This window comes from Saccopteryx leptura, chromosome 9 (assembly GCF_036850995.1).
Source record: "Saccopteryx leptura isolate mSacLep1 chromosome 9, mSacLep1_pri_phased_curated, whole genome shotgun sequence".
NCBI classification, from domain to species: Eukaryota; Metazoa; Chordata; class Mammalia; order Chiroptera; family Emballonuridae; genus Saccopteryx; species Saccopteryx leptura.
Window position 1 is genome coordinate 60,769,141 of NC_089511.1, and position 25,349 is coordinate 60,794,489.

General features: G+C 39.6%; 1 protein-coding gene across 1 annotated transcript in view; it reads right to left on the bottom strand.

Annotated features, from left to right (window-relative positions):
* The window catches only part of ANK3 (ankyrin 3), a 755,326-nt gene that overhangs the window by 601,732 nt on the left and 128,245 nt on the right, over positions 1 to 25,349 (bottom strand). The window contains exon 2 of the mRNA XM_066348428.1: positions 15,471 to 15,509. Coding sequence (XP_066204525.1) covers positions 15,471 to 15,509 — 39 coding nt within the window. The remainder of the gene's footprint in view (positions 1 to 15,470; positions 15,510 to 25,349) is intronic.

Here is a 25,349-nt window from a genome sequence, read left to right on the forward strand (position 1 = left end):
TCAGTCTCAGCAGAGCTTGCAAAGCCCCTCAGCTCTGGTTCCCCATCTGCACACCTTCTTCTCTCTCTGCAAAACTGGCTCCTTCTTCAGCACTGTATATTCTCTCTGCTCTCCCTGCAAAACTGCCTGGGCCCTCAAAGACCCCTCCTCCAGCAAACATTAGCAAAACAATGGCCCCTCCCAAGCAGAAATGCAATCCTTACTTGCAATTAACTGCCCTGCTCTGAGGGCAAGCACACACATAGCTGCCCAGTGCCATTTTTTAACAATAAAAGCGAGCAAACTCAAAAAAACACAAATTTTACAAACTCATTTGCCCAATAGTCAACATTCCTAACTAATATTTTATGGAATGATTTAAAAAGGGTGGAAGGAGGAGTGTAAAGAGGGACAAATAATATGGTGATGGGAAATGATTTGACTTTGAATGGTACGGGGCAAATAAGTTTGTAAAATGTGATTTTTATGTTTGTTCACTTTGTTAAAAACAGCACTGCCCACATGAATGCTGCTGCCAGGTGAAACTGTTAATTACCTTCCTGCTTGGGAAGGACCACTGTTATGCTAATGTTGCTTGGGGGAGGGGTTTCCCTGCCATGAAAAGTTTGTGAGGAAGGAAGCCAGGACAGCAAGGTGCTGAAGGAGAAGCCAGTTTGTGCAGAGAGGAAAAGAGAGAAGGTGTGCTGATGGGGAACCAGAGCTGGCTAAGGCTGGTGGGATGCCTTTGATTCTAGGGAAACCCAGATGTGTCAGCAGCTTTGTGAGCTCTGAATGAGTGGGTTTTGGAGCCCTGTGTGTTTTTACTCACCTGCTGGGTGCAAGGCTAGAATAAAGGAATGGCCCACCAGTTTTTGGCTCTGCAGTTTCTTTTTTTTTTTACAGAGGCAGAGATAGACAGGGACAGACAGACAGGAACGGAGAGAGATGAGAAGCATCAATCATTAGTTTTTCGTTGCGCGTTGTGACTTCTTAGTTGTTCATTGATTGCTTTCTCATATGTGCCTTGACCGTGGGCCTTCAGCAGACCGAGTAACCCCTTGCTGGAGCCAGCGACCTTGGGTCCAAGCTGGTGGGCTTTTTGCTCAAGCCAGATGAGCCCACGCTCAAGCTGGCGACCTCGGGGTCTTGAACCTGGGTCCTTCTGCATCCCAGTCCAATGCTCTATATCCACTGCGCCACCACCTGGTCAGGCGGCTCTGCAGTTTCTTTACCATCTCTCTGAATCTAATGGGAACCTGCACCTGCATGGCCACAATGACGGTGGCTGCAGCTACTGACCATACAGGTGGGCACAAAACACAATCAAAAGTTCAAATACTATACAGTTGTTACTTGAAACCTTTGTACTTTTGTTGATCAATGTCACCCCACTAAATTTAGTTTTCTAAATAAAAAATAAAATAGTTCACTCTCCACTTTTCTATAAAAGAACTCAAAGGGAGTGTGGAAACTGAGACAAGGTTATTAGACCTTTTTCCAATAGTCATTGACACAACACCACCTCATAAACAAAACCCCGTAATGACCAAAACCGGGACTAGAGACCTGTGTGCTTTTAGACAGCAGGATGGTAGTGACAGCTTATCCTGATGCTTCCTGTAGCTGGGTCCTTAAATAGGAGCAGAACCTCACACAATACAATACAAAATAGTGACTTCCGAAGATAAAAAGCCAAAGGGTTTCCCACGGTAGGCCAAATTATAAGGGGGAAATGCAAATGATAATGTTTACATGCAAATGTTATATCATCCCTAAATTTCAAAACGTTTCTATCAGTTTTAACAGTCTGTTTCAATTTCTTTAAATAATTTACATGTTGCAGGGGGTGGGAAATGCTAAGTGCTATTTTAAGGCGGTAAAAGCTATGGCTTGCAATAATGAAATGTTGATTATCATAAGAAATGTCATCAAATATGTTACTAAAATCTATATCCAGTGACTACAAAATTATATGAATCACCAGCATAGTAAAACCATCAGAAAGAAAACAGATTTTATTTCACATAAGTTTTTCCTAATGAAACCATGTTGGCTCCTAATTATCACTACTTCTTAGTCATTATAGACTGAAATTTTGCCAGATCATTATCGAGTTCACTGATACAGTTTCCTACAACCCATTGTTTCCTCCTGTGGGACAGTGGCAGTAGCTCCGTATTATTTTAGTCTTCCCTTCTCTTTCTCTCTACCTATGAGTGCTGTGAACACTCTTGAGGCATACCTCTCAGCCTCCCTCAGTAAACATCAATGGGTCATTTAAAATGGACAATGGAAAATATAAACAGTGGTTATAAGCCTTTGCCCAAGCATCTGTTTAAGAGCTGATTTATTAGTATTTGAAAGACAAAATCTATAAAGGCCAAGAAGGATTTACATAAAAGATGACTCTAAAGAACTCAGTCAGAATGAATCTTGATTACAAAGGTTTAAATAATCTACTCAGAGGTGATGTCCTAGGACGAGAGGTGAAGGTACTGCAGGTTCAAAGCCACTGATTTCTGTCAGAGGAGACACAATAAAGACGGGAAGTAGAAGAATGCAAAGATACACACATGTTTTCTTAATAAAAGAGTAGCTAAAGCAGTATTTGACTCTGTCATGTTTTTCTAAGAACTGTTCTATCTGCATCAAGGCCCAGTTTCAACATCTACTGCCTGTGAGGTAGCACTTAACTTTTTTTTTTAAATCTCCTTGCAAGATCAAACCAAACTGCGTTCAACAAATCTAATAAAGTTTTTCTGAAAAATGCATTTCTACAAATAAAAATTCAAATGATGCAAGTACATAATACAAAACATAATATATGATTTAAAAAATACATAATCGAAAGAAATGACTGTCTCTCATTTGATTGCTGGTTTGTGACAAAGCCTGTGAACTTCTCTCCTGGTTGCATAGCAACCAATCTAAGCAGCAGTTCGAGCCTGTAAGAAATTTCCATGCCAGAGCTGTGGAAATAGAAGCTAACTACTTGGTATATTTTTCAAGGTTATCTACGTTTGCAAAAAGAAAGGGAAGATAAAATCATTTCTTTGGTGTTTCTAGAACAAAAACTCTGGGAGTTTGTTCCCTAATGCTTTGAGCCCTCTACAATAACTCCTCACCACCTGTACTCTACGTATAATTCTCATATGGGAAAAAAAGGCTCCAATATCCATAGGAAGTACAACTTATTGAAATAAAATAACCACAATCCATAAACTAAATCACTAAATTCAAGAGTTCAGCCCTGGCAGGTTAGCTCCGTCTGTTAACAGCATCACCCTGAAACAAGGTTGTGGTTTCAATCCCCAGTCAGGGCACACAGGGGAAGCAACCAAAAAATGCACAACTGAGTGGAAGAACAAATGCTTCCCTTTCCTCTCCCCTCTCTCTCTTTTCCTCTCTCTGTCTCTCTAAAAATAAAAATAAAAATTAAGTGCTGACTGGATAGCTTGGTTGGTCAGAGCGTGTTCTGGAGCATGAAGGTTGCTGGTTCAATTCCCTGGTCAGGGCACATACAGGAGCAGCTCAATGATCCGGTCTCTATCCTGCAGGAGGAAGGGCCCTAGGGCTAAATAAGTCAGTTTAAAGATGAACCACAGCTAGGAAGTTCCTTTGTCAGCTTCCCAAAGCTACTTGTAGTACAAAAGCAAGAAAAACAAGAAATGTAAATAGCTACGACAAACGGTCTGAAAGTCCCCTCACGTGCCCTGCCCTCCCTGAGACATGGGAAGAACATGGGGCTAAAGACAAAGAAATCTCACGTCATATGCATGAACACTGTAAAGGTCTATAAGATGTAATAAAAATTAATTTTGGAGAGCTCATGCTTTGATATCTATTAGGTCATGTAGCTCTGCTGGCTAATAAATCCTCTTCCTCCAGCATGGTGTCTGAGCATTTATTTGTCCTCTGGAAGTCGATTACTTTGTACCCGAAACACTCTCTCCCTGACTCTCTCTCTCTCAAAAAAAAAAAAAGAAGTTTGAAGGTAGATAGTGCCTTCACCCCATAAATCCCACCATTCGTAGTCCACTCTCTATGCTGTTCCAACAACTGCTATTGAACAGAACAAGATTTATTTTAGGTGTTGCTGCCATCATTTCCCAATAAACATATTATCATAACTCATTCTTTTAGTATCTTTCCCCATCCTTGACCAGGGCTGATCACAGCACTGACAAGCCTTAAAATGAGTGATTCATTTCATAGAGACTCAACTTAAAAGCTTCAGCCTGGTAACCGTAATCAGTAAACTTACTGGGATCAACACAACTGATAGGACAGATCAGCTTTCAGTCTGTCTCCATCTAGGTTCCACAAAGGAAAAAATAAATGCCACACATTACCAAGTGACCAGGTGTGAGGAGTCCAGACCTGAATCCTCTTAAAGAAGGGAAAAGAGGAGACCTACCCAGAACGATTCCCATGCATTGATGGGGTTTTGTTGGTTTCTCTCTACTTGGTTACAGATGCTATCCATTGATGTTTAGGTCCAGGCCACCAAGGAACAGGGCTTTCCTACTTCTCACAGGGAAATGACGTCAGTGGGGGCATGTGGTCTCTTAAAGATGTGAGTTGGATATGGGACGGCAGAGAAAGCACTGGACCAAGGTTGGGTTCTAGTCACAGGTAGGTCAGTCATGATACTTTGTGTAAGTCGTATAAACTGAGCTTGTTTCGTGGTCTCTCTAGATACATTTAGAAGAGCTTCTCTGGGTATTTCACAAACCTATCTAAAAAGCAAATAACGTCAAATAAAGTAACAGAAAACATGTACAAATTCCTATCTAAATCCTCTTTTGGATTATGACCACTTTTTACTTCCTCAAGTCATGCTGTAGGGCTGTGTGTAACTAGTACTGATTATCTCCATAGTTCGGAGCTATCAGTAGAGTAGCATATCTCCGTCTATAATGCAGTACCTGAAAAAATAGGACAGGGGTCCCCAAACTACGGCATGCAGGCCACATGCGGCTCCGAGGCCATTTATCCAGCCCCCGCCACACTTCTGGAAAAAGCACCTCTTTCATTGGTGGTCAGTGAGAGGAGCATAGTTCCCATTGAAGCAATGGTCAGTTTGTTGATTTAAATTTACTTGTTCTTTATTTTAAATATTGTATTTGTTCCCATTTTGTTTTTTTTACTTTAAAATAAGATATGTGCAGCCCTGGCCGGTTGGCTCAGCGGTAGAGCGTCGGCCTAGCGTGCGGAGGACCCGGGTTCGATTCCCGGCCAGGGCACACAGGAGAAGCGCCCATTTGCTTCTCCACCCCTCCGCCGCACTTTCCTCTCTGTCTCTCTCTTCCCCTCCCGCAGCCAAGGCTCCATTGGAGCAAAGATGGCCTGGGCGCTGGGGATGGCTCTGTGGCCTCTGCCTCAGGCGCTAGACTGGCTCTGGTCGCAACATGGCGACGCCCCGGAGGGGCAGAGCATCGCCCCCTGGTGGGCAGAGTGTCGCCCCATGGTGGGCGTGCCGGGTGGATCCCGGTCGGGCGCATGCGGGAGTCTGTCTGACTGTCTCTCCCTGTTTCCAGCTTCAGAAAAATGAAAAAATAAAAAATAAAAAAAATAAGATATGTGCAGTGTGCATAGGGATTTATTCATAGTTTTTTTATAGTCTGGCCCTCCAACAGTCTGAGGGACAGTGAACTGGCCCCCTGTGTAAAAAGTTTGGGGACCCCTGAAATAGAAGATGCAGCCCTATAATTAAACTTTAAACCAGCAGAAAATTTAGTGCTAGCTGCTCACAAGCAACAATATTGACAATTAGAAAAGGAACACAGAAAATAAAAGGGAGTCACTCTTCAGTACTAATTGTTTAAAATGATGCATTTCTTAGATTTTCAATGGTTGAATTTGGACAGAAATAAACACAATTGTAAACTAGGCTGGGGAACATTTCACTTTGGAACACTGATGACAGTATAGTATTATAAATCATTTAAAAGCTTTTCATTCATCAAATTAATTGGTCTCATGAGATGATTTAGAAAAAGCATATATCATCCATTTTAAACCATGTATTTCTATAGAGAGAAATGTTTTTCATTTGGTGATTACAAATATTTACTTTTTTATTAAAAAGTATGCCTTGTATATTAAAGCACTCATACAGCTGTTGAATTAAAAATGGAAGAACAATCATCAACTTGAATTTTAAATGCCAAGGAGTGTCCAATAGCAGATTAAAGTAAAACCTTGCTAGGCTTGTACTCATGAACTGTCAATCTTTGTTTGGACATATTTAACATTATTTTCAGATACTGTTGAGTTTACTTAATAAGGCAGGCAGTTAAAAATGGTTAGTCTTCATCAAAGAGCACAAAATACACAAAAGAGAGAAGAGGAAGAATCTGAGAAAGAACACTATCCCTACCCAAATGAGAAGTGTTTTCCCTATGGCTTGAAGTCTTAACCAGCCACATTAGTAATTTCGGCCCCCTCCATGATTTCAAAAGCATCACCTACGTCATGAGAAATGTGCTGGAACCCTCAATAGCTAAGTTTACCAGCAAAATATGACTCTCAACTCACTGCACCCCAGATCCGGCAGGAAGAACACTTGAACATAACAGATGTATGGAATACACCCAACACACTGTCGGGTATTGAGTTCAATGTCAAAGCTCCTGCAGAGGTATCAGGGAAATAAGAAAGCTTAAACCTTCATTTGAAATGGAACAGATATACATAGAACTGTAAAGGAAATACAGTCTTTACATGAGGAAAGGCTTATTTAATCAGTCTTTGCCCCGTATACATGCATTCATTGAGGGCAAGATCTTATAAAAAGCATTCCCTTCCAGGTCAAGATGCAGAGAACTAGTATTTACTCAGTGACGCTTTGTCCCAGGCACCATACTAGGTGTTATTAACAATCCCATGAGGTATGTGTCTTATTTACTTCGGAGCTGGATAACTAGAGCTCCAGGAAGAAGAGTGACTTGCTGGGGGTCACTCAGACAGCGACGGCTGCTGCTAACATCTGAGGCTGCCTCAGTCTGACTCCCAGTGTCATCTACTTTCCTTTCACCGCACACATCCTCCATTTCTAAATTAAAAACATAAATCTTACCAAGAAAGGCTGAATCCAACCCAGAATTCCTAAATCATTGCAAAACCCTGCCTATTGGATCCTGGAAACATGCCAGAAGGTTTTAGCATATGTTCTAGCTATATTATCTCCAAGTACCTATCAGCACAGGGCCCAAGAATCCTGACAGGGCTGACATCTTAATTGCCAACAGTTTTCTCAGGAAGTTGTACATGCCTTGAATTATAGCTGGATATTCAAAACACTGGATCAAAGTTGAAATAAATAAGTGAAGTAAATAACTTTTACCAATATGGCTGTAGTAGTTATGAAGCAACTCTAGCAAATGTTAAAACTTTAGTGGAAGGTAGGAGGGATTAGAAGTCTTAGAGCCGAGTTAAAGAGCAATGCAGAACCCCAAAACTGGAGAACAGGTACAGAGAACAGAGAGAGGAGGAACTAAGAGCTGAGGGGTGTCAGCCTCACACAATTCTTGTTGTCAGCAGCACTAAATAAGGCAGGCAGGTAAAATGGTCAGTCTTCATCAGGGAGCACAAAATACACAGAAGAGAGAAGAGGAAGAATTTCTCTGCTGGATTCTCTGGTGTGGCCAGACACGGCCGGTACTAGAGATGTCACACTTGGAAAACTAAACAATTTTCCTGCTGTCTCTAATCAAGAATCTAATGTATCAGAAGACAGCATAGCCCTGGAAGGAGCATGATTTGGGGGGTCATTTGGATCTAGCTTCAAATCTTAGCTCTCCTATTTATCAACTATTTCACATCCCAGTTCCCTCATCGATAACCTGGGGGTAAATAAATCAGCCGCACAGACTCAATGAAGAATCAGATGAGTAACATTATGTGTAGCACATAAAGGTCACTCAATAAATGTTAGTTCCTTTCCTTTCTTTTACTACATGCACCGTTTGAAGTAATTAAGTATTAGCAGACTGGTTATAGGCTCAAAAGACAAACCATAATCAGCCCTATCAGGAAGTCTTTTTCTCTTTACTGAATCTCAAAAAGAATACATATGTGTCCTGTTTTCTTCATGGCCTAAAACAGAATCACTTTTTATTTCAATAACCTCTTGAGTTGAAAGTTCCAGATTGACCAGTGAATGCTATACATTCTACTTTATCGTAAAGAAAGAAACCTATGCCTAATTGGTGGTGGCACAGTGGATAGAGCATTGACCTAGGACGCTGAGGACCCAAGTTCAAAACCTCAAGGTTGCCGGCTTGAGGTCCTCATCCAGCTCACCAGCCTAAATATGGGATCATTGATATGATCGTTGGCTTGAGAAAGGGGTCACTAGCTCAGCTGGAGGCCCCTGGTCAAGGCCCATATGGGAAGCAATCAGTGAACAAATAAAATGACACAACTACAAGTTGATGCCTCTCATCTCTTTCCCTTCCTGTCTCTCGCTCTCATTTTCCCTTGGGGGAAAAAAAGAAAGAAAAGAGAAGAAAGAGAGAGAGAGAAAGAAAGAGAGAGAGAGAGAGAGAGAGAGAAGAAAGAGAGAAAGAAAGAAAAGAGAAGAGAAGAGAAGAGAAGAGAAAAAAGAAAAGAAAAGAAAAAAGAAATGAAGCCCCTGCTCCAGTGTTTATCACACTGGATCTTCTCCCCAGATCCTCCCCTTTGGATGAATTAACAGACTCACTTCTATCAAGAGGCTCAGCAGGGATTTGGACTTACAGAATTTTTTTTTAGAGCTCTAACATATATCATTATATATATGTTATATATACACACCTGTGTTTATACATATATATTGTATATAGTAATATCTATATACAGAGTGATAACACACATTAAATACATAAAGATATATCATGACAGACCAAATGAGATGAACATTCTCAGATCCTGTTTCACCTATTTTGATCCAACATTTAGAATATCACAAATGGATATGCAGATGTGTGACACATGGGCCAGGAAGCATCCACAAGCAAGAAACTTGACCCATTATGAAACTGGATTTTAAAACATCATTTTCTAGATCCACCACTGACTTCTCATCTACTGTTTCATTACTACACTATTAAAAATTGGAGGCCCTGGCTGGTTGGCTCAGTGGTAGAGCATCAGCCTGGTGTGCAGGAGTCCCGGGTTCGATTCCCAGCCAGGGCACACAGGAGAAGCACCCATCTGCTTCTCCACTTCTCCCCCTCTCCTTCCTCTCTGTCTCTCTCTTCCCCTCCCACAGCCAAGGCTCCATTGGAGCAAAGTTGGCCCGGGCGCTGAGGATGGCTCTGTGGCCTCTGCCTCAGGCGCTAGAATGGCTCTGGTTGCAACAGAGTGACGCCCCAGATAGGCAGAGCATCGCCCCCTGGTGGGCGTGCTGGGTGGATCCCTGGTGGGCATGCCAGGTGGATCCCAGTCCAGCGCATGCGCGAGTCTGTCTGACTGCCTCCCCGTTTCCAACTTCAGAAAAATACAAAAAAAAAAAATTGTAAGGCATCTGTATGTTATTTAACATTTTTCAAATACATATAATGATCATTTTCATAAGGACTCTATGTGGCAAGTACCTGTTATTCCCCTTTGAAACAGAAAAAATGGAGGAATAAAGTATTCAGGTAATTTGTTCACAATTCCTAACTAGTAACTAGTCCATCAGACTCCAGCAACTAGACTATCCTGCCCTCCCAAAGCAGGTCATCTGTGATCAGGAACCAGAGCATTACCCAAATTAAGACCACACTTTGCATCAAAACTACGAGAGCTGTAGAGCATGAATTTACCATAGAATGCCGGGATTCTAACTTGAGTTCTAGAGACTCAGCTAAGACATATTCACATATGAAACCTTTCAGGCATGATCATAGGTTTACATGTGACATGGATAAATCTATAAAAAGGTCTGTCACAAAAGGGACTGCCACAGAATTAAAAAACACAAAGTGAAATAATATGATAGTGGCTAGGCAGCCTGGTATCTTCTCCACTGCTTCAATGAAATTAGCATGCACTGATACCTTACCTTACTATAATCCACAACTGCATCCAATTTCATATGAAGCATATCTATATTCATCTCTTTACCTGGGAACTCAAAGATAATTTTTTTTAAATTCAGTGAGAGGAGGAGAGGCAGAGAGAGAGAGTCCTGTTGCTCAGCAACCAATCTCTTTTTAGTGCCTGAGGTGGAGGCCATGGAGCCATCCTCAGTGCCTAAGGCCACCTCACTCCATTGTTAATGGGTTTATAGAGCAAGTGTGTGTATTCAATTCTAGAGCAATATTTTGGTAATTGAAAAGAACTGTTCTGGACTGTGTTTGTTCGTAGATTGATTTCCAGTTAGAAACTTTTTTTTTTAATTCATTGAGAGGAAGGGAAGCAGAGAGACATACTCCCACATGCTCCCCTACCGGGATCCACCCAGAAAGTCCACTAGGGGGTGATGCTCTGTTCATCTGGTACGTTGCTCTATTGCTCAACAACCCAGCTCTTCTTAGCGCCTGAGGCAGAGGTCATGATACCATCCTCAGTGCTGGGGGCCACCTTGTTCCAGTTGAGCCATGGTTGCAGAAGGAGAAGAAAGAGAGAGGAGCAAGAGGGGAAGGGGTAAAGCAGCAGATGGGCACTTCTCCTGTGTGCCCTGGCTGGGAATCAAACCTGGGACAACCACATGCTGGGCAGAAGCTCTACCACTGAGCAAACTGGCCAGGGTCAAGGTGATTTTAATATAGGTAAACCATATATTTTTATAATTATTCTAATTGATATTATTTTTGAATTTTTCAAATAAGTCTCAGTCTTTCTCCCCCCCCCCTCTCTCACACACACACACCCCTATGTTCCTAACATAGTTTTAAAATGCCTAAAATAACATTTATTCTCTTTGTCTTCCTTAAATGTCAAAGAAAGGTGTTTTGGAACTGAGATTCCAAAGAAAATGGGAGTATCTTTCCTACTGACCACATACATTCAAAAAGACTCCACATGAAGCAGCAAGGAGGAAGACATCTGAGCTGTCAGATTCCTCCCAAGGCTAAATGCAAATGACAGTAGATGCCAACTGCCAGCGTACTCTCACGTCTGAACCCAATATAAACCAGTGCCTCCAAGTAAAGACCTTCAGGGCATCGTATCTGTGTTGTAGTAGCTCTAATTTGTTCTGAATGTAAAGCAAAAACCATCATTTGCAAGAAACAGAACAGAAATCATCCAGGTATTTTTAGTCAGCCTCACTGTAACCCATACCCTTCAATTGGGCATGAGTCAATCCTGACAGTTCTTAGAATTGTGCCATCAGGATTCAGACGGCACCTCACACAGTGCAGCCTGTTCCTGATTACTCATATTCCAGAGTGCAAAGACAAAAGATTGCTATCAGAGAGGCTCATGCTTTCCTTCATCCTTTACATTAAGTAAATCGAATGTTCTGACAGCACACCAATCTTTAAATGTCAAGTCACATTTACAAACAACTAAATCAAAGGCTTGCCTTTGGTGTACAAGAGTTTAGATGTGACCTCGGTTTCTGAAACACTGCCACTTGATTCACATTTTATAAAATACATATAGTAGAGGAAAATGAAAAATCAGATACCATACACAATAAATGGATTTTCTTGAACTTATATTGACATTCTTCTTATCTCATTAAACTCAGAACTCATCCAAACCACCCCTTTAATTTGTGCACTATGATGTCATATCTCCTCATCTCTACTTCCAGGGGGGCTTTAATATTTTAACTGGGTGAGGGGATTCAATAACAAGGATTCTGTGTTGCCTCCTGAGGCCCCAGACATAATTTTGCTGGCAAAGTGTTTAGGTGACTGGAGCTGGAGGAGCTGGAGTGAATGAAAGTAGTGAGAGAGTTCTTGAGAGTTCAGATCACTGACATCTGGTATGTACTTTGAAACTGTGAGAAAGAAAGAAAAAAAAGAAGAAGAAGGAGGGAGGGAGGGAGGGAGGGAGGAGAAAGAAGGCAAACTGAGCTGACCAGTCAGGGTTCCAAAACACCAAGGCAGTTGGGTTTATACACAAACCGGAAGAGGCCAGAAAAGACACTCCCAAGATACCAAAAGAGTCAAGTAGAAGAAATCCTTCACATTGGGATAAAAGGCATGAACTCCCAGCCCCTTTTTGCCTCTGTCAGGTTTTTTTTTTTTTTTGTATTTTTCTGAAGCTGGAAATGGGGAGAGACAGTCAGACAGACTCCCGCATGCGCCCGACACGCCCACCAGGGGCGATGCTCTGCCCACCAGGGGCGATGCTCTGCCCACCAGGGGGCGATGCTCTGCCCCTCCGGGGGGGGGGGGGGGGTCGCTCTGCCGCGACCAGAGCCACTCTAGCACCTGGGGCAGAGGCCAAGGAGCCATCCCCAGCGCCCGGGCCATCTTTGCTCCAATGGAGCCTTGGCTGCGGGAGGGGAAGAGAGAGACAGAGAGGAAGGGGGGGGGTTGGAGAAGCAAATGGGCGCTTCTCCTATGTGCCCTGGCCGGGAATCGAACCCGGGTCCCCCGCACGCCAGGCCGACGCTCTACCTCTGAGCCAACCGGCCAGGGCCTCCTCTGTCAGTTTTTATTACTCACCTAACTGAATGGTGCTGTTGGAGCCTCTAGAGAAATCATTTCAGCCTAACCTTTCCAATAGCTGCCTCATGTCTCTGACCATGGTTACAAAGTTGGTACTTCAGTCAAAACAGCACTTAAGCCACATATAAAAGATTGCTACAGAAGATAGCAAATCACACATTCATTCCAGAAGCTCTTTTAATGGCTAAAGGCTAGATATGGAGGATAGTCTCTACAGAAATATATAATCAGAATAGAACAAGAAACTCCTAAATCCATACATGAAGAGATGTTTCATTCTCACATAAAGCTTTAAAAAATAAAATTATTTAATCTTGAGACAACATACATTTTTGTTCTTCATCAGAGAATTAGTGGTGGCACAGTGGATATAGCATCAACCTGGGACACTCAGGACCCAGGTTTAAAACTCCTAGGTCACCAGTTTAAGAGCAAGCTTAACTGGCTTGAGTGCGGGCTCACCAGCTTGAGTACGGGGTCGCTGGCTTGCATGTTGCATCACAGACATAATCCCATGGTCGCTAGCTTGAGCCCAAAGGTCACTCGCTTGAAACCCTTGAGCATGGGGTCACTGGCTCAGCTACAGCCCACCCTTTACCCACCCCCATCAAGGCATGTATGAGAGGCAGTCAATGAACAACTAAAGTGATACACCTGAGAGCTGATGCTTCTCATCTCTCTCCCTTCCTGTCTATCTGTCTATCTCTGTTTCTATCTCTCTCCCCTCCCCCCAAAAAAGAAAAGAAAAACAATAAGCGAAATCCATCTTTTATTCATTCTAAAAACGGCATCAATTAACTATACTGGATTTAAAATTATAAAATGTGGTCAGAAAATGCTTTTGAGCAACCACAGAATCCTAGAAATATAGTAGAAATGGGAGCAACTAGAAGATACCCATTTCTGTTTCCTTTTTTAAACTTTTTTTTGTCTTGTTTTTGAGAGAGAATAATGGAGAGAGGAAGAGAGAAACACTGATTTGCTGTCCCACTTACTTGTGCATCCATTGGTTTATTGTTGTATGTTCCCTGACCGTGGATCAAACCTGCAACCTTGGCATATCAAACTGATGCTCTAACCAGCTGAGCTACCCAGCCATGGCCCCATTTCTGTTTTGATTCTGCCACTAGTATATCAGATGACTTTTTAAGATTTGTATTTATCCAACTGTATAAAATGAGAGTCTGGAATCCGACATATAAAAGCCCATCTTAGCTTTGAAGTATGAAGGCCTCCACTAAACTCTGTGTAGCCACTGACTAGATCTATGCTCTTGGTCCAATAATTTAATATATGAAACAATTTTTTAACATTAGAAAATAAATATAGTTACACTATTATGCCTTAAAATTATTGAAAAAGGAAATATACTCTAAAAATGCAAATATCTTCAAGAGGTCCAACATATTATACATGGGAAAAATGGAATTAAGTGTAGGACTCAGGTGACTCTGGTTGTAAGTTATCACTAATAACACAAATAACACCGATCAGCAACATTACAGCATCCTGCAGAGCTTGAGTCTTACTGGTGACATGATGAGAAATGCCTATTAGAACCAATATAAACATCTCAATAGACTACATTATCATTTTTATTAATAGTTCATGACAAAATCAGTATTACTCTACTCTTTCACTGAATAACAATTACAAAGCAACATCATTTAAGGAACTTAATTCAAGTACAACTATATTTCAAAGAATTACAGTGAGATGTTTTAAAGAAGCAATATTACTAAAGTTTTCATAGATAGAAAATAAAATTAAAAGTTATTACATTACTGGGTTTAGCCATTCAAAATAGCTGGTGCTTGACTATTTTTTGCCACACCAAAGTGAAAATTTCACATAATTCAACCTAAGCATTTTCTACAGTTTTCTTTTACTGTAACACATCATATGCACACATATGAATCTATACATATGAATGCAGCAGTCACCTTAGAAAAAAACACTAAGCCATGATAACATGAAATATAATACTTGATATTCACTGAGTTCTTCTTCTGTTACTGAGTTAAATGTTCTATCTTACAGCAAACTTATGAGGTAGGTACTATTACTAATCCATTTTCACTGAGGAAACTGAAGCACAGAACAACTCAGTACCTTCAGGTCCAGGACCAGGGGGCCAACAGAGTTGACATTCAAATGTAGTCTTGCCTTAATGCTTACCATGGCCTGCCAACTGAAAAGAATGGCTACCTTCCAGACTAAAAGCAGAAAGAGCAGTTTATATTCTGAACATATGGAAAGAAAAATGGTGGGAAACCGGAAAAATGGGAAACTGAGAGGTAGAGTTGCTGCATTTACTCAGCATTGTTTAGCAAAAAAGTACCTGCACAGCCCACTGAGCAGAACAGCCCTCAAAGTGAGTCAGGCACATCAGAGTATCTCACTGTTAAACAAAGTCTCTCACTATTAAAATCATCAAATTGGCTCTCCTTGTAAAATTCCAGATCTAGAAGCAAACAACTGATTGTAATTGGACTTCTATGTAGGCTTTTCAAACAGGCGAAAGTGAATGTACTAATGAACATTTGGTTTTTATGGCGTTATTAATGGAAAACTAATGCTCCATTAGTCTCCAGCAGACATGGCTATTCTTACAGGCCATAGGATCAAGCCACAAACTGTACAACTGATGGCCAGATGTGGAATACAGTGAACACTCTCAAGCGACCATCCTACCATGTGTCCAGGTGACCAGGTGGCCCCACTAGGCAAAACTATAAAAAAATTTAAATTGTTCTCTAATTTAATAAAAAATAGTAAACTGGTTAAAAAGAAGCACCTTATATAAAATTTTATTTGAGTCCATGTTTATAATGAAAACGAAAAGGGAAACTCAAAGTAATATATTTGATTAGTTCAGTCAATTTTCTTTACCTTTCTAGAACTTCGTGAATAGTAGGATCCGTAGTCACCCTAAAAACAAAGAAACAAAAAACAAACATTTAGTGAACATGAAAGAATGTCATCTACTTAGCATGACAGCAGTTTACAAATGCTTATTACTGATAGATTTAAAAACACACGAAGTTCCCTTAAAAGTGAATACACAGAAAAACAGCAAATATGATGGATTCTAGTAAAAGAAGTCTGTAGAAAATGTTTGGATAACTACACAATAAAGAAATGCTCTGACATATGCATATCAAATTAATGGCACTGATAATCTGGATAGAATAATTTTTAAATGCAGTAGTGCCAAATACACAAGAAAATATGACCCAGAACTTAAAATGTATATGCCCATGACATACAACTCTATTATAATAAAGATAATGCAAAAAACGATTTCCCTCCGTATGAAAACACTGGTATAGTAAAGTACTTTCCCATAACCATCCTCCTTCACAGTTATTATGAGAAGCCTAATTTCTCTCTCAAACTTTATCTCTCTACATATTATCAAAGTCCAGAATAACAAGCCATGTAAAAGCCAAAAACCTGATTCTGCAAGAGATGGTATGGTACCTATAATTTTTTTAAGAAATAAATATAAGAAACTAAGGACCTCTCTGAGTCTAGACACTTCAAGATGAAGGCTAGGGCTGTCTTTCTGCTTTTACAAAATGCTAACTTCATTCTATCTTGAAAAAATGCATTCAGCTCACTTTTTATTAGGACACAGTAATATGTGCAAGTTGTAAATGATTCCAGCTGGTATCAAAGTTTAAATAATAGAATGTGAAGAAAGGAAAATTCTACTTTGTACTTTTAGCTCTAACAGCACTTGCTGTAATTAATTCAACTCAACCGATGCTATACAAGCTGACACAGCAAAATTATTTGATCTTCTCAGCTTATAAATCTACTATCAAGTCATAAAAAATTAAATCTGAAATTTGAATTTTCTATTTGAGGGTCCAATAAAGAAAATTAATATTTCTAAAAACCTTAATTTATTCTTAGTATCTCAGCCATATTTTCTTATTATTCTCCACAACAATTTCTAAAATGGTAACTTTAATAACATTTCATAACCATTAAAGCAACATGTATTCATTGTAGAAATAAACAAAATATAAAAAGTAAAAACAACTTAGAAGAAAATTTAAATCTTCTTTTGTTCCCTTTTGCTATACATGGTCACACACATGGTGTTTTAAACAAGATTGGTATTACACCATATATCCAATATATCTTTCCTTTTTCTCTTAATGTAAAATAATTTTTACACAAAATAGATATTAAAAACACAATTTTTGTACGTAAAGACGTAAAATACGTAAAGACACATGCAGCCTCATTTTCTTTTTTTTTTTTTTTTTTTTTTTTTAAATTTTTTTTTTCTTTTTGCATTTTTCTGAGGCTGGAAACGGGGAGAGACAGTCAGACAGACTCCCGCATGCGCCCGACCGGGATCCACCCGGCACACCCACCAGGGGTGACGCTCTGCCCACCAGGGGGCGATGCTCTGCCCATCCTGGGCATCGCCATGTTGCGACCAGAGCCACTCTAGCGCCTGGGGCAGAGGCCACAGAGCCATCCCCAGCGCCCGGGCCAACTTTGCTCCAATGGAGCCTTGGCTGCGGGAGGGGAAGAGAGAGACAGAGAGGAAGGCGCAGCGGAGGGGTGGAGAAGCAAATGGGCGCTTCTCCTGTGTGCCCTGGCCGAGAATCGAACCCGGGTCCTCCGCACGCTAGGCCGACGCTCTACCGCTGAGCCAACCGGCCAGGGCTATTTTCATTGCAGCATTGTTCACAGTGGCCAGGACATGGAAACAACCAAAAAGCCCATCAATAGATGACTAGATAAAGAAGATGTGGCACATATACACTATGGAATACTACTCAGCCATAAGAAATGATGACATCAGATCATTTACAGCAAAATGGTGGGATCCTGATAACATTATACGAAGTGAAATAAGTAAATCAGAAAAAAACAGGAACTGCATTATTCCATACATAGGTGGGACATAAAAGTGAAACTAAGAGACAATGATAAGAGTGTGGTGGTTACAGGGGGAGGGGGGAGAGGGAGCGGGAAAGGAGGAGGGGGAGGGGCACAAAGAAAACTAGATAGAAGGTGACAGAGGACAATCTGACTTTGGGTGATGGGTATGCAACATAAGTGAATGACAAGATAACCTGCATATGTTATCTTTGAATATATGTATCCTGATTTATTGATGTCGCCCGATTAAAAATAAAATTATTTTAAGGCCCTGGCCGGTTGGCTCAGCGGTAGAGCGTCGGCCTAGCGTGCGGAGGACCCGGGTTCGATTCCCGGCCAGGGCACACAGGAGAAGCGCCCATTTGCTTCTCCACCCCTCCGCCGCGCTTTCCTCTCTGTCTCTCTCTTCCCTTCCCGCAGCCAAGGCTCCATTGGAGCAAAGATGGCCCGGGCGCTGGGGATGGCTCCTTGGCCTCTGCCTCAGGCGCTAGAGTGGCTCTGGTCGCAATATGGCGACGCCCAGGATGGGCAGAGCATCGCCCCCTGGTGGGCAGAGCATCACCCCTGGTGGGCGTGCCGGGTGGATCCCGGTCGGGCGCTTGCGGGAGTCTGTCTGACTGTCTCTCCCCGTTTCCAGCTTCAGAAATGAAAAAAAATAAAAAATAAAAAATAAAAAAAAAATACAATAAAATTATTTAAAAAAAATTTTAAAAAACACAATTTTACACAAAATAGATATTAAAAACACAATCTTTTTTAAAAAATTTATTAAAATTTAAAATTTATTTTGTTAACATGGTTTCAAGTGTCCCACTCAATATAACACCCTCACCCCCCAACAACATGCCCTCCATTGTATCACCTTTGTCCCCTGGCCCCTGACTTCTTTTCTCCTTCCCTCTGGGACTTGCTGTCCTGTTATCTGTATCTATGTATTATGAATATATCATTTCACTAATCCCTTCACGTTCTCTAATCCTGTCCCCTCTTCCTCCTTCCCTCTGACAGCTGTCCCTCTGCTCCCTGTGACCCCGCCTCTGCCTCTATTCCGTTCCTCAGTTCACCTTGTTCATTAGATTCCACATATAAGTGAGATCATATGATATTTGCCTTTCTCTGCCTGGCTTATTTCACTTACCATGATAATCTCAAAGCCACCCATGCCGTCGCAAAAGGTAAGATTTCCTTCTTTTTCATGACCACATAGGATTCCATTGTGTATATGTACTACAGCTTTTTTATTGATTTGTCCACTTACAGACACTTGCGCTGTATCCAGATCTTGGCTATTATAAACAATGCTGAAATAAACATGGGAATGCATATCTTCTTTTGAATCAGTGTTTTGAGATTTTTAGGCTATTTCTCCAAGTGGGATAGCTGGGTCAAAAAGCAGTTCTCTTTTTAATATTTTGAGGAATCTCCATACTGTTTTCCATGTGGCTGCACCAGTCTGCATTCCCACCAGCAGTGCAGGAGGGTTCCCTTTTCTCCACATCCTCACCAGCACTTGCTATATGTTGATCTGTTAATGAGCTCCATTCTGCCAGGTGTGAGGTGGTATCTCATTGTGGTTTTAATTTGTATTCCGTTGATGATTAGTGATGTTCAACATTTTTTAATGTCTATTGACTATCTGTGTGTCCTCTTTGGAGAAATGTGTATTCAGTTCCTTTGCCCATTGCTAATTAAGCTTTTTACCTTCCTGGTATTGAGTTTAGAAGACCTTTATAAATTTGGTTATTAACCCCTTATCAGATGTATCAGCGAATATGTTCTCCCATTTTGTGGGTTGTCTTTCTATTTTGTTAATGGTGTCTTTAGCTGTGCAAAAGCTTTTTAGTTTGATATAGTCCCATTTGTTTACTTCATACATTATTTCACTTGCCCATGGAGATATATTGGCAAAAATATTGCTATGTAAGATATCAGAGAGCTTACTGCCTATGTTTTCTTCCAAGATTTTAATGATTTCACTACTTATATTTAAGCCTTTTATACATTTTGAGTTTTTGTGAATGGTGTAAGTTGGTGATCTAGTTTAATTTTTTTGCATGTACCAGTCCAATTTTCACAACACCATTTATTAAAGACACTGTTTTTACTCCTTTGTATACTCTTGCCTTCTTTGTCAAATATCAATTGACTAAAGGTGTGGGTTTATTTCTGGGTTCTCTGTTCTGTTCCGCTGATCTGTATGCCTCTCCTTATGCTAGTAACAAGCTATTTTGATTACAATGGCCTTGTAGTATAACTTGATATCAGGAAGTGTGATACCTTCCACTTTATTTTCATTTTCAAGATTGCTGAGGCTATTAGGATTCTTTTTGGGTTACATATAAATTTTTGGAATATTTGTTCCAAATCTGTGAAGTATGCCATTGGTATTTTAAAAAGAATTGCATTGAATCTATAGATTGCTTTGGGTAGTAGACATTTTAACGATGTTTATTCTTGCCACCCATGAACATGGTATATGCTTCCACTTGCTTGTATCTTTTTTACTTCTTTTATCAATGTCTTATAGTTTTCTGAGTACAAGTTTTTTTACCTTCTTAGTTAAATTATTCCTAGGTACTTTATTTATTTTTGTTGCAATAGTGAAAGAATTGTTTCCTAAATTTCTCATCCTGACAGTTTATTGTTGGTGTATAAAAATGCCACTGATTTCTGAACATTAATTTTATATCCTGCCACTTTGCCAAATTCATTTATCAGGTCTGGTAGTTTTTTGACTAAAACTTTAGAGTGTTCTATGTATAGTATCATGTCATCAGGAAATGACATTTTTGCTTCTTCTTTTCCAATTTGAATGCCTTTTATTTCTCCTTCCTTTTTGATTAATGTGGCTAGGACTTCCAAAACTATGTTGAATAACAGTGGTGAAAGGGGGCACCAGTCTTGTTCCTGATCTTAAGGGAATTGCTTTTCACTTTTGCCCACTGAGCATGATGTTAGCTGTTGGTTTGTCATAGATGGCCTTTATCATGTTGAGGTATGTTCCCTGTATTCCCACTTTGCTGAGAGCTTTGATCATAAACGGATAATGATTTTTATCAAATGTTTTTCAGCATTTATTGATATCATGTGATTTTTATCTTTCATTTTGTTTATGTGATGATCATAGTTATTGACTCGAAAACATTGTACCAGCCTTGCCTACCCAGAATAAATCCCACTTGATCATAATGTATGATCTTTTTGATTTATTGCTGGATCGGGTTTGCTGATATTTTGTTGAGAATTTTAACATCGATGTTCATCGGGGATATTGGCCTATCAAGGGTCGTCAAACTTTTTATAAAAACCGCCCACTTTTGTAGTGCTGGTCAACCTGGTCCCTACCATGCAACCAAACAGTGCCATAATTGGCCCATCATGAAAGCTGGAACGCCCACTAGTGGGCGGTAGGGACCAGGCACCAGAATATACATTCTTTTCAAATGCTCATGGTACATTTTCTAAGATAGACTATATGTTAGGACACAAAACAAGTCTCAGTAAATTTAAGAGGATTGAAATCATATCAGTCTTCTCTGATCACAGTGACATGAAATTAACTACAATATAAAAACTGAAAAACATTCAAACACATGGAGACTAAAATAGAATGTTATTAAATAATGAATGGGTTAACAATGAGACCAAGGGAGAAATAAAAAATGTACTTGAAACAAATTAAAATGAACATACAATAACCCTAAATCTGGGACATAGTAAAAGCAGTCCTGAGAGGGAAGTTTATAACATTACAGGCATACCTTAAGAAGCAAAGAAAAGCTCAAATAAACAACCTAACCCTGCACCGAAAAGAACTATTGAAAAAGAACAACAAGTAAAGCCCAGAGGAAGTAGATGTAAGTAAGTAGTAAAGATCAGAGTGGAAATAAATGACATAGAGGCTAAAAAACAATACAGAAATCAAGGAAACCGAGAGCTGGTTCTTTGAAAAGATAAACAAGATTGATAATCCTTTAACCAGACTCATCAAGAAAAGTAGAGATTGGACCAAATAAATAAAATTAGAAATGAAGGTGGAGAAGTAACAACTGACACCACAGATATACAAAGTATTATATTATGAAGCTTTATATGCCAAAAAATTGGACAACCTAGGTAAAATGGATAAATTTCTAGAAATGTACAATCTTCCAAAACTCAATCTGGAAGAAACAGAAAGCCTGAGCAGACATATTACAAAAAATGAAATTGAAATACTTATCACAAAACTTCAGCAAACAAAAGTCCTGGAACAGATGATTTCACAGGCAAATTTTACCAAATATTCAAAGGAGAGCTAACTCCTATTTTTCTCAAGCTATTTCAAAACATTCAAGAGGAGGGAAGACTCCCAAGCTCCTTTTATGAGGCAAGCATTATCCTCATTCCAAAACCGGAAAAATAGACTACAAAGAAAGAAAACTATCCAGGGGTCGTCAAACTATCCAGGGGTGAAAGGTTCTGAAGATATCAATTAAATCCAGTTGATCTAGTGTGTCATTTAAGGCTGCTGTTTGTTAATTTTCTGTCTGGAGGGTCTATCCATTGATGTTAGTGGGGTATTAAAAGCCCCAACTATTATAGTATTGCTGTCAATCTTGCACTTCATGTCCATCAAACTCTGCTTTATATATATATTTAGGTGCTCTTATATTAGATGCATAAATATTTACAATGGTTATATCCTCCTGTTGTATTGCTCCCTTTATCATTATGTAGTGACCTTTATACTTTACTACAGCTTTTATTTTAAAGGCTATTCTGTCAGATATTAGTATTGCTACCCAGGCTTTTTTTTTTTAATTTCCATTTGCAAGAAATGCTTTCTCCATTCCTTCACTTTCAATCTATGTCCATGATGGTGAACTTTTTAATAAAAACCGCCACTTTTGCAGTGCTGGTCAACCTGGTCCCTCCCACTCACTAGTGGGAGTTCTAGCTTTCATGGTGGGCCAATCATGGCGCCATTTGGTTGCTCCACTACCGCCCACCATGAAAGCTGGAATGCCCACTAGTGGGTGGGAGGGACCAGATTGACCAGCACTGCAAAAGTGGGCGTTTTTTATAAAAAGGTTCGCCATCCCAGGTTTATGTGTATCTTTTATTCTGAGGTGGGTCACTTGCAGACAGCATATATATGGGTCCTGTTTTCTTATCCATGCAGCTACCCTATGTCTTCTGATTAGAGCATTTAATTCATTTACAATAAGGTTATTATTGACATGTACTTATTTGTTGCCATTTTATTCTTTAAACTTACAATCATCTTTATCTCTATTTCTTTTTTTCCTTTGCTCTTTTTATAGCAGGCTCCTTAACATTTCTTGCAGTACTGATTAGGTTGTAATGATTTCCTTGAGTCTTTTTTTGTCTGGGAAGCTTTTTATTTCTCCTTTAATTTGAAATAATAGCCTTGCTGGTTTAAAGTCGTCTTAGTTGTAGGTTCTTGTTTTGCATCACTTTATTTCTTGTCAATGTCTTTTGGCTCAAGTGTTTCTGTGGAGAAGTCAGATGTCATTCTTATGAGGGCTCCTCTGTAGGTAATTAACTGCTCTTCTCTTGCAGCTTTTAGTATTCTTACTTTGTCTCTTAGCTTTGGCATTTTAATTATGATGTGTCTTGATGTAAGCTTCCTTAGGTTCATCTTTAATGGGACTCTTTATGCTTCTTGAACTTGTGTGACTTTTTCTTTTATCAATTTAGGAAATTTTTCAGATATTATTTCTTCAAACACCTTCTCTATCCCTTGTTTGTTCTCTTCTCTTTCATGAACCCTTTTGATGCAGATGTTGTTTCTCTTCATGTTGTCACAGAGGTCTCTTAGAATTTCCTCAGTCTTTTTGAGCCTCTTTTCTTTTTTGCTCTGCTTCTGTGTTTTTGTTCATCTTGTTCTCTAAATCACTGATTCGATCCTCTGCCTCATCCAGCCGGCTGTTGATTCCTTCTAGTGCAGTCTTTATTTCTAATATTGTATTTGTCATTTCTGACTAGTTCTTTTTTTATTTCAATGTCCTTTTTCGTGCTTGCTATCTCTGTTTAAGTTCTCAATGTGATCATCCATTATTGCTCTAATATCCTTGAGCTTCCAAAAATCTTTATTTGAAACTCTGCATCTAGTAGTTTAGTTACTTCCATTTCATTTAGTTCTTTTTCTGGGCATTTCTCTTGTTGATTCATTTGGGTTGTATTTCTTTGCCTATTTTGTTTCTGCATTAGGTAGCGCTATCTAACTTCAAAATTTGTTGTGGTGTCTTTATTAGTAAGATGGGCTCAGTGGTACTAACCTCCAGGTCACCTAAGTTCCTTGTTCTAAGAATGATTCTTGAGGGTAGAATTTACCTGCCTGTTGCATGGAGTATTGAAAAAGTTGGTCCTTTCATTGGTGCAGTTATCCTTTCAGGCTGGCTGGCTCTAAGGGTCAACCTTGATCATGTGTATTAGACCCTGTGCAGCGGATGTCCTATTTATTCTCTGCAGTGTCTGGTGCCTGCTGGACTCCTCTTTTGTGCATGCTGTTTGTGTAGTTAGCTGAGTCCAGCATTGGTGCTGTATGCCACCCACTACTGGCTGTGTTGGTTCTGGGTCCTCTTGGGTTTGTGTCAGCCATTGTTTGTAACCTGCTGTGGGCTACCTGTCTGGAGCTATGCTCTGTTCGCTGTTTGTGTCATTTTCTGTGCCTGGGTAGTGTGGGAGAGGCCAACCTATGTATAAGAATCAACTGCCTCCTGCTTAGAGATGACAGTAGCTCCATAAAAGCCTGAAGCTCCATAACATTTGCCTCCACTTTTCAACAGCTTCACTTCCTCTTATGGCTGCATGGTCTTCTCACCAAATCTTCAATCTCAATGTGGCTTCTTCTGTGATCCTTGGTTATAGATTTCTCTTCATTTAGTCCAAAGTTGATTTTTCAAGATGACTGTTCTTAAATTAAGTTGTAATCCAATTTGGTCCTGGGAGGTGGCAGTTGAAACATCAGCCTATTTCAATGCCATCTTGGAATTACTAAAAAAAACACAATCTTAATAATTGATTCCTACTCTTCATATTCACAAGAAACTGTTCAAACGTTTCCTAATATTTATTATTTAAGTTGTTTTTCTTTTTGTCTAATACATCTAACATCATAATAATATCTTTGTACAATAATCTTGACATTTCATCTGCTAATTTCTTTAAGTGAAATTCACCAAAATAAAATTTCTGAAGAAAAGACATAAACTTTTTCTATGGCATTTGTTTGTATTCTGCCAATGAAACGGATATTTAGCAGGATAACTCAGTTCCTATACTTTAAATGTTCATAAATGTAGCATAACATCTCCATAAAATACTTATTTCATAGTAAAAACAGTGTCTACTTTCAATTTTTGTTATTTTTTCTTGTTATTACTTTTGAGTAATTTTTTAAAATTATGATTACCCTGTGTATTGCTTTTGACAATTTTTTCTTAGGAAATTTGTGGTTTTATTGATTTGTAAAAGCTTTTTGTAAAGATATTAATAATTTGTATATCATAATTGTATAAATATCTTCATTTGTGTTTCAGTCTATTATTTGCATTTAAATTTGGTTTATAATAGTTTTTGATGCACAGATATTTAAATTTTCTATAAACCTATCTTCTTTAATTTCTGCTATAGTTTCTATGCTTAGAAAGTTCTTCCCCAGTCCAATTTCAATTAAATAACTACTTATAGTTTCTTTTCTTCAACTTTCTACCCCTGCTACAATCTTTTACCCTTGGCTCCATATTTTTCCAATCTATGTAGAATATTTTGTAGGTATAGCGTGAGATAAGCACTTAATGTCATTTCTGATAACTCCCTCTATCTGCCTTACCATCAACAAAACTGGTAAAATCA